The sequence below is a fragment of the Triticum dicoccoides genome, chromosome 2B (assembly GCF_002162155.2).
Source record: "Triticum dicoccoides isolate Atlit2015 ecotype Zavitan chromosome 2B, WEW_v2.0, whole genome shotgun sequence".
NCBI classification, from domain to species: domain Eukaryota; kingdom Viridiplantae; phylum Streptophyta; class Magnoliopsida; order Poales; family Poaceae; genus Triticum; species Triticum dicoccoides.
In genome coordinates, this window is record NC_041383.1 from 373,551,447 (window position 1) to 373,562,112 (window position 10,666).

Here is a 10,666-nt window from a genome sequence, read left to right on the forward strand (position 1 = left end):
TGTAATTTTTTCTTGTTGGACAGGGATTTAGGAATTCTTAATCTTTTGATTTGTTTTATTTTTCTTGTTTACATTTTAAATTTAGGGACTTACCTTATGTAACTTTGGTATGTATTGGTTGATTCATTGTATTTCCTTTTCAGGATCTTATTTGGTCAACTGGTCTCCTAACCTGCAGACTGCAGTATCTGACTTAGTATGTGAAGAGATTACTTCTTTTTTTAACAAGTACTCCCTCCGTCCGGAAATACTTGTCATCAAAATGGATAAAAGGAGATGTATCTAGAAGTATTTTAGTTCTAGATACATCCCTTTTTATCCATTTTGATGACAAGTATTTTCAGACGGAGGGAGTACATACATACATATATCTGCACAACTATGTAATTTAAACCAAAAGGAAAATTGGGTGATTCTGCATGGGAGATCTGAAACTTCAATACTTCATGGATGATCATACGTGAGCCAATCAAATATTTGATTCTATATGTTTTGTGTTATTAGGAAGTTGAATACTCTGAAGAACCTGGCTATTTGTACTATATGAAGTATCGTGTTGCTGGTGGATCGAGGTACATATTTTTACATTCTTAATCGTGCTCGTCTAACATCTAATAATTATTCAATGTGAATTATCATTAAATAATCAATGATGTCGTCACACATATTGCTGACTGTATTTACAGCCAAGTGTGTGCTTGTGTTACCACCAGTTCTTTTTTATTTTGGCCCTCTGTTGTGATGTTTAAGTGAACATTTTTCATGAGAATGAGTATCCTGATATACCTTATATTTTGCATTCTAACATGAGGAATCCAGCAAATATGATTGACACAGTTTAATGCTTAGCATTGCTTACACATTGAAATTTGTGGGGCAGGGATGATTTTATGACTATTGCGACAACACGACCTGAGACTCTATTTGGTGATGTTGCGATTGCTGTTAACCCAGAGGTATGATCTTTTTAGTGCTCTGCAGTAAACATAAGTAGTACGTTGTAAGACATTTCGTTGTCTTCTGTTGCAACCTATGCTATAACTACATTGAGCTATTTTATTTGTCAAAGAAATTGGATTTGGTAAACCATCTTTATTTTAATTTTTTAATTGACAATGCAGGATGAGCGCTATGCAAAATATGTTGGAAAATTGGCTATTGTACCCTTGACATTTGGGAGACATGTTCCTATCATTGCTGATCGGGTAAGAATGAAACTATTGTTTTCTTTAGTACTCCCTCCATTCCAAAATACAGTGCGCCCGCGCTTCCCGAGGTCCAACTTTGACCATAAACTTAACCAACGAGACCGACTGCGGTGGGAGAAAAATTATATAATTGAAAAGTTCTTTTGAATACGAATTCACTGGTATAACTTTTGCTCTCGCCGCAGTCGATCTCGTTGGTTAAATTTATGGTCAAAGTTGAAGCACGGGAATAGAGGAAGCACTATATTTTGGAATGGAGGGAGTATTTTCTATATTTCTAGCAATTTCAGATAGGATATTGTGAGATTAATAAAATGAAGCAATGCAAAAGCATCATATTCACTAGTCAGGGCGTTCTCTCATCATATTTATTGAGTTATAATTTATCTTGTTGCTTGCACATGCAAAGTTTACACTATCGTGTTTCAGTTGAAGCAAGGAAAGCATTTATTCATCAACTCATGTAGTTACCTACTTCACCCGTATGACTATTTTTGTGGCTAAGGCAAAGTTTTGCATCCCAAGCTGGCTTTTCCCTTTGCTTGATGTACGTACATGCATTCTTTTGTGCAAGTTTTTCACACTTGCATGCCCAAATTCGAAATATCTTTCCTGTGACCACATATGGTTTCTCCCTGGCTAAAAAACTTATTTCGTTGTAGTAATTGGGTTTACTTTTCTCCAGATGCAGTTGAAGGGACTGCTAAAAGGGTAGCAGGATAGTTTTCCTTGCATAGACTTTTGTTAATAATAACTATCGTTTCTATGATTTACAGTACGTTGATCCAGAATTCGGAACAGGGGTGCTGAAGATTAGCCCTGGACATGATCAGAATGATTATCATATTGCTCGAAAGCTTGGGCTGCCAATTCTTAATGTTATGAACAAAGATGGCACATTAAATGATGTTGCTGGATTATACAGGTATAATATTTGCAAGACAATGCATGTGAAGTAACATTGTTATTTATTCTGTGGTTAATTTATTCATGACTTGCAATTTCAGCTGCTTACAAACACATTTATGTTATTATATGTTCCTCTTTGTAAGGTGACTTGAAGTTGCTTTCGTGTATAATACAATAGGACTTTAGCTGTTTAACACAGCTTACTGTTCTAACTTTTTTTAAGATAAAAAAGTTGGAAATACAATTTGCGGCATTGAGTTAGTACAATTAGTATAATCAGTTGATTCAACTACTGCATATGAAAAGGCAGTACTAACAGAGTTGCAGTATGCCTGGCCTTCTGTATGCAACATGTTGATCTTAACTCTGTTTCCTCCTTTTTTTCGCCAGTGGTATGGATCGTTTTGAGGCACGAGAGAAGCTGTGGTCTGACCTTGTCGAGACTAACTTGGCGGTGAAGAAGGAACCCTATACACTTAGAGTTCCCAGATCTCAACGTGGTGGTGAAGTGTGAACCTTTTTCCTATTCTTTGTCGTATTTAAGGGCTGGTGATGTTTTTCGGCTTGATGACCCCACTTCTGTGTGATCCTAGGTCATAGAGCCCTTGATTAGTAAGCAGTGGTTTGTCACAATGGAGCCATTGGCTGAAAGGGCCCTCCATGCTGTTGAAAAAGGGCAACTCACTATTCTTCCGGAGAGATTTGAGAAGGTAAATGCATGGATCTTTCATTCTATTCTCTAGAAAGGTAGTAGCCAAAGGAAGGGGTGGTGGGTGTTGCCGCGCTTCTCCTGGCGGTTACTTCGTAGGCCCATAGCATTGTACCTTGGAGTGTTGGTCCGGTCCTGGGATTGTACCAAACCTTTTCCTATCTGTCTATGCATACTTATGCATCTTCTCAAAAAAGAAAGAAAATAATGGTAGTCATCTACTGCTCAGCAGTAAGCACACCTAAAGAGCAGTAACAGAGGCGGGCAGAGCCTAACAATTTAGCCCCCTTAGGCACTTAGTTGTCAGGGCGGCGAGTACTTGTGTTAGGTCGCTTTGCCGCCTTAAGAACAACGCTATTGTGACTGGAAGTTCTATCGGGGCTCAGCGAAACAATATATATGCCAAAGAAAGTGCTCACATATCTAAACATATTTGTGTTAATTATTATTCCTGCAGAAATGAATTTTGTAATTGTCCTGTCCTGCCCACTATTTTATCCCTGCTCATTCTTTTGTGTGCTCTGCTGCTGCAGATATATAATAATTGGTTAACAAATATAAAAGATTGGTGTATAAGTAGACAATTGTGGTGGGGCCATCGGATACCAGTCTGGTACATCGTTGGAAAGAAATGTGAAGAAGACTATGTTGTTGCCAGAAATGCAGAGGAGGCACTTGCGAAAGCTCAGGAAAAATATGGAAAATCAGTTGAAATATATCAGGATCCTGATGTTCTCGATACTTGGTTCTCAAGGTTTGTCTTCCTCTTCAAAATTGTGTGGTACCAATTGGTTTTCTGCAATATGGATTTGTTGATCGCTTGAATTCTTGTGAGCACTTCTTATTTAACTCAGAACATTACTTAGCATTCACCTAATGGAAATACATGCTCCTTTTCTTATTTTGCAATTGAGCACAAGTTCCGCAATACCATTTTGTTAATGAAAGACTGTAGGGGAGGCCCTGACAGCACACATTTTGTATTAATAGGAAAGTATATTCACATTTCTTGGCAATTTCTTGATGTTCTGGTTTTTCTTGTTGCAACATCAAGATATTGCGACACTAAAACATTTCGTATCACTTTCATTGTGATTGCCTCTAAAGAATTAATCATCAAGTTCGTCCTCAAATTCTTGGCTTTGTTCCTCACCTCTGCTTCTAAATGGTTTCTTAGCCCTCTGCTTGTGGTGCTTGCCATGTGCAATTGCAATAAGCAGGTTAATAGTTAATGTCCTTGTGTGGCCATTCTCACAGCTCAGGGTTCTAGGCTCCAATAAAATTATGAATTCAGGCATTATATTTGACTGGACTTGCTATTCACCATGCTTTGAATTCTTTCCGGACTCCTATATTACATTTGCTTTCTTCCTTTACTTCCTATATTACATTCTCTTTCTTACTTCAATGTCTGTATGAGCCGTATTTCCAAGTATTGGAAGTAGTAGAGAACTGCACAAGTATAATCAATTTGTACATACAACTGTTACAAGTAATATAAAAAAGTGCTCGTAGTTTTCTGTTTTGACTTGTTGGAAGTTATCGTGCAGTGCTTTATGGCCTTTCAGCACACTTGGTTGGCCAGATGTGTCCAGGGAAGATTTTAAGCATTTTTATCCTGCAACAGTCCTTGAGACCGGGTATGTTAGCTCCAGTAACGCCTTTCCCCCCCTTTCTTTGAACAAGGTGGTGTGCTTGTTATCCCGCTGATACTCTGCTTTTCCATTTACTATGTCTGATACTATAGCTAATTTATTTTTGACAGCCATGACATTTTATTTTTCTGGGTTGCACGGATGGTTATGATGGGAATTGAGTTTACAGGAACAGTACCATTTTCTTATGTCTATCTACATGGTCTTATCCGGGATTCTGAGGTGAGAGATATGAGCACCTTAATTTATGTTTTGTACTTTTGAGGGACAAAGGCTTATCATTTTCTTGTAATTTATAATCAATATGATCAAATTTCTATTTCCTCTTTTGAGAAAACGGTCGTATCTCAGGAAACATGCTGTACATGCTGCTACGTATTATTTACTGAGAGCTGTTAATTGATGTGTCCGTCGCCTGTTTTGCTGCTTGCCACATGTTCCTACCTAAGTCATTTTTGAGGACCACCGCAAAGAGAACTTTGTGGTCAGGACAAATAAGAGGAAAACTGGAAAAATAAAATTAGAAGGATTGACCTTTAGCCTCAACTCGACCCCAGGAGAGAAACTGTTGTATATGAACTTCCTGCTTTGTGTGCTAATGGGCTGTGTGATACTCTGGCAGAGATCCACAGACTCCTTGCAGATGGCCTGATATTGTATATGTGGCCCATACCAGCCCATGAGGCCCAGGCCATAACGTTCTAGTGGTTGACCTAGTTGAGAGGGGTGCACGACGATTTCTGTGTGAGAGCGCCGCTTCACACCAGATTGAGTAGCTGCCTGGTACATCCCTCTCTCGAACTACATGGTATCAGAGGCCGAGGGCGAGGGAGGAAGGCGATGGCGGCTGCTGGAGGAGCCGCAGTAGATGCACAGTGAGACGAAATCGCCAGCGAAGAGAGGCGGCTGTGCGCGACGCTGACGGAGGAGCTGCGGCTGTGCGGCAGAGCCGCAGAGGACAAAGAGGAGGTGCGCGACAGCGGAAGAAGGCAAGGTGCGGCTGCTGCTTGTGCAGCTGCTGTTGGTGGTACTGGCTGTGCCTGCTGCGGCAAAGGTGGGGTGCGGCTGCTCGCCCTCGATCTGGAGCAAGACAAAAGTGCTGTTCTGTTGCTTGATGTTGGTGGTACTTGCAACGTCTGAGAAACAGAGAGGGTGGTGCTACTGAAGTGTGGCTGAGGTGCTGTGCTGTTGCTGCTGCTGCTGCCGCCGATTGGAGAGGGTGACAGAAGCAGTACTGGCGGTCGCACTCGCACAGCTAGGAGAAGAGGTGGAGGCTGTCATGGCGAGTGATGTTACCTCTGTGCTGGAGAAACTTGTGCAGCTCATGACTGTGAAAGCTACCGAGGGGTCATCTCCTGCAGGATTGTTGTGCCTCAAGCAGATAAGGGTTCAAGCTTGAACTCATGCAAAAAGATGTCAAGCTGAATGGTGTGAGCAGCTACCTGAGCTGGTCGAGGTGGGCCTTGTTGATCTTGAAGACGGAGGGCCTGACGGGGTATGTTCATGGAACGATTGAAGAACCTTCTGACAAGGAGAGCCCATAATGGAAGAAGTGGAGTGTTACTGACTCGCTGATATTGGCCTGGATGTTGAACTCCCTGATTTCGACCATTGCAGTGTCTGTTGTGTGGAGCATGCTGTCCATGAGGTATGCATGAGGTATTCCGGTAAGGGAAACCTGATGCTCATGTCTCAAATTGAAGACAAGATCCAAGCTGTTCGTTAAGGTGATAGAATGATGGTATATGTTCAAGATTCAAGGGGTCCGGTTTGCCCCGTTGGACCGGTGGACCGCACCTCCCTTTTGTTACCAAAGTAGGGTAACCGGACGACCTTGAGGTTCCAAATGGGGCAAACCCCTTTGAACCTGGGGTCGAATCGCACCTATACCTCATCAGAATAGTGCCCCCGCAGGATGGCTGGAGCCTGGAGGATGGATCACGGCAAGCTGTCAGCCACTGAATAAACTCGTAGAAGCATTGCCTACCCCTGCCGGTTGCCCATGTCTCCATCTGCATCTCCTTTTACTGGTCGGTATCCAAATTCACCACCACCGGAGCAGGTTAGTTGTCAGCAGCCGGAACGCCGTGACGCACGGGAGGCGCTTGTAGCCGGGGAGTGCCTCGTCGGAGTAGATCAGGCAGCCCAAATCTCCAGCATCAGTTCGACCTCATGTCAGGCTCTTTCTCATCTGCTTCTTCTGGTGTATTGAACGAGTTAACAAGAGCAAATAGCGGCGGCGTGCTAGCGAGGGGCAAACCTACGGACCTAGTGGTTGGCCCGTTACCCTAAGAGAGGAGGTGCAGGCCTAACCTTGGACCTAATTTTTCCTAATAGGTTCAGAGGTCCAATACCAGGGTCGGACCACCTTTGGGCGGATCTGGATCAGTGTGATCCCCTTGAGCTTCCATATGCAGAGTCCATGGAAATTGCCAGGAATTGGGTTGAGCATAGGCGTGTGATGCAGTTTCTAAAAGGTCTCAATCAAGGTTTTGAGAGCAGGCATGTTGCACTTAGCCATCTTGTGTCCCTTGATGAGGCCATTCCTGCGATGTACCAAGTAGAGGTACGCCTGCAATCAAGAAGAGGACATGGAAATGAATCTGCTTTCAGGGTGACTAACCAATGAGATTCTAGAGATTGTTATAATTGTGGTCAACAAGGGCATATCGGTCGTTTTTGCACAAGACCAAGAAGAGGCAGGGGCCAAGGATCTAGTGATGGCAGTAGAAACAGAGGTGGTCGGAATGGGAGTGGTGGTTCTTGGACGGCTCCTAGGGCAAATATTGCTGCTTTAGTTGAAGGGACACAACTACAGGAGGAAAGGAGACTGTTACTAGCTATGCCAACGTTGTCGATACAAATGAAGGTCACATTGAACACGCATCAATAGCAGCCCATCAAATAAATTCTGAATGGGTGCTTGACTCAGGAGCATCACATCATGTTGCTGGAGACTTCAGTGAGTTTAAATCCTATGTTCCATACCCTCTCATACATCAGGAAACCATTCACACAGCAGATGGCAACCCAGTCCATCACATGTGTTGAGACAGTCAGATGCACACCTAATATTGATTATCCTGTCTTGCATGTACTCCCTCTGTCCAGGTGTATAGGACGTCTAGTGAAAATTAGATATCCCAAGAATATTAGCTGCGCTTGTAATTAATATCCCACGTAACCCACACATCCTCTCGTTCGGTTCCCTCATGCCGCGCCTTTAACTTCCCTGCTCATTCCCGTGCATGCACATCTCAATCCTCCCATCCCCACGCATGCACAATTAAATGACTCTTTCGATTGCGTCGTTTGAGGGCAGACGATATTTCACAATCTCAACATAAGGCTGGCCATAGCGGGAATAACTTAGCTAGTAACATAACGCATCCCAAGGCAAATTTGCTTATGTGGCGAGTAGTTAATGAGAGATATGTTTGTGGTAACATAATATGTTACTGTAACATAAGACACCCCGAGGCAAAACGAGTCTACATCTAAATAAATAAAGCCTTGCATGATACCACACATATGTTACTACCCATTATGGAGGTTGTAACATATACCAGTAACATATGCATGTTACTAGTCTAAGTTACTTCCCCACTATGACCAGCCTAACGCTTGCCTATCACGGTGCGTCTTGGTCGCGATGCAACTCCTTAGACGACCTATGCACCTGGACGGTGGGAGTACCGGCTTTTGTCGTGAACTTAAGTGTCCTTGAGTGCTTTGATTGACCAAATTGATTGCTGAATAATTCATGGCCAAGTTGTGTGCTTGATCCAAGAGAGATCGACGAGCAGGAGTCTTGGGACTGAAGTGAGGCATAGGGGGTTGTGGTACATGGACTGCAACATGACGGACCGGCAGTGAATGCACATGCTAGCTGCAGTTGCCGAGGATAAGGAGACTAGTGCCCTAATCCATCACTGTAGAGCAAGCAATCGTCAGGGTCTGACGGAGATGTATAAAGATTGGACATGTGTCTTTTGACAAAATGTATCAAATATTTCCCAGATGTAATGAGTGGTGTGAACAAGAGCAAGCTGAACTGTGATGCATGTGAGTTTGTTAAACATACCAGAAACTCATATGTGAGTAAGGGATCAGGAGCGTATCTCCTTTTGTGTTAATCCATTCTGATGGTCCATGTCCAATGCTATCTGTCAGTGGTATGAAGTACTTCGCTACGTTCATCGATTGCCATTCTCAAATGTCTTGGGTCTATCTTGACATAAGGATGGAGTGTTTCAAAACTTTTTATGGAATTGTTCAGACTCAGTTTAATGTGAAAATTCAAGCACTCAGATGAGACAATGGCACCGAGTATGTTAACAAGGCCACTGGTGCCTTTTTTGTCGGACAAGGGCATCTTGCATCAAACATCTTGTCCAGACAAACCTCCTCAGAATGGGGCGGCAAAGAGGAAAAATCGTTACCTGTTGGAGGTGGCTCGGGCATTGATATTCTCCATGCATGTGCCCAAGTTCCTGTGGAGTAAAGCTGTCAAGATGACCCCTTCTTGATTAACCGCGTGCCATCTAGGGTGACATGTATGAAATCTCCGTATGACTTGATTTTTCACAGAAAATAAATTCCCAGTTCCTCCCAAGGTGTTTGGTTGCACTTGTTTTGTTCGTGATCATAGGCCATCGGTCAACAAATTGGATCCTCAGGCAGTCAAATGTATCTTTATTGGATATTCTTTAGGACAAAGAGAGGCGGGCATTTGTGAGCATGGATGCTACGTTCCGTGAATCGGAACCCTTTTATGGTGAGAAAACTGATCTAACTGTCTTGTTTGGAGTACTTGACCAATGTTTCAAACCGGAGATTGGTCAGGAAAGGGAGAATAGTAGCATAAAGTGCGATGCATCCGTCACCTTTAGCAACAGGCGGCTCCATAGTACTCATGTGGCTCCTTTGATACAGACATCGATTTCCACTGGTGATGTGCAGGTTGGCACAGATGGACTTTTGCTCCAGTAGCAAAGATGAACACTGAGGATTCTGATCTCTTGTGTAGCAAATTTCGGGTGGCCTTTTGATCAACCTGATGTGAAGAATGCTTTCTTGCATGAGGATTTATACATGGAGATTCCACCTGGGTTGTCGACTTCTGAGACTGCTGAAGGTATGCAGGCTAAAGAAAGCCCTTTATGGACTAAGCTCCAAGAGCTTGGTTTGACAAGTTTAGACGGGCGGTGTGTGACATAGGGTATGGACAATGCAATGGTTACCATACGTTATTTTATAGACACTCTCAAGGGGAAGTAACCATTCTTGCAGTTTATGTTGATGATATCGTTATCGCTGGTGATGATGATGTAGAGATGGTTCAAGGGATGTCTGAGTAAGGTCTTCGAAGTTAAAGATCTTGGTCGACCCAAGTACGTACTTGGTATAGAAGTAGCCAGGTCTGAAAAAGGAATAACTCTTTCTCAAAGAAAACATACCCTGGACCTTCTCTATGATTATGGCATGTTGGGTTGTCGATCTGCTTCAACCCCAATTGATGAAAACCAATAAAGTGACTGCCAATAAGGTGACCTGGTGGATAAAGAAACATATCATTGATTGGTGGCAAGATTGTCGTACTTGTGTCATGCACGACCAGACATTGCATTTGCAGTAAGTGTTGTGAATAGATATATGCATGAGCCTAGAAGTGAACATCTTGAGGCAGTACGTAGAATCTTGAGATACTCGAAAGGTTCTCGTGGGAAAGGACTGTTGTACAAGAGTCATGGACATCCTGCCATTGATGGTTATTGTGATGACAAAAGATCAATTTCAGGCCATCGTGTTTTTGTAGGAGGAAATCTACCGTCTTGGAGAAGCAAGAAACGATCCAAAACAAATACAGAGCCATGTCAGGGACTGAGTGATTTGTTATGGACAAGGAGTCTATTAGAAGAGTTGAAGATATTTAAGACCATTTGCATGAATGTGTTGTGTGACAAGAAGTCAGCAATTAATATAGCAAACAACCCGGTTCAACATGAGAACCAAACATGTGGAGACTGACAAATCCTTTATCAAAGAAAAAGTTGGATGCTGGATTATCAAGAGTATGTGAGCTCAGGGCAACAAATTGCATATTGCTTGACTAAAGGACTAGGAACCAAATACAGCTTGGCTTGTGACAAGATGGGAATGATAGATATCTAAGGTATCCATCA

General features: G+C 42.7%; 1 protein-coding gene across 3 annotated transcripts in view; it reads left to right on the top strand.

Annotated features, from left to right (window-relative positions):
* Window positions 1-10,666, top strand: part of LOC119363726 (valine--tRNA ligase, chloroplastic/mitochondrial 2-like) — a 23,723-nt gene that overhangs the window by 9,477 nt on the left and 3,580 nt on the right. For all 3 annotated transcript variants that reach the window (XM_037629095.1, XM_037629096.1, XM_037629097.1), the window contains 10 exons: window positions 144-196; window positions 505-572; window positions 881-956; window positions 1,122-1,205; window positions 1,985-2,133; window positions 2,508-2,625; window positions 2,711-2,827; window positions 3,360-3,580; window positions 4,377-4,466; window positions 4,592-4,703. In XM_037629095.1, coding sequence (XP_037484992.1) covers window positions 144-196; window positions 505-572; window positions 881-956; window positions 1,122-1,205; window positions 1,985-2,133; window positions 2,508-2,625; window positions 2,711-2,827; window positions 3,360-3,580; window positions 4,377-4,466; window positions 4,592-4,703 — 1,088 coding nt within the window. The remainder of the gene's footprint in view (window positions 1-143; window positions 197-504; window positions 573-880; window positions 957-1,121; window positions 1,206-1,984; window positions 2,134-2,507; window positions 2,626-2,710; window positions 2,828-3,359; window positions 3,581-4,376; window positions 4,467-4,591; window positions 4,704-10,666) is intronic.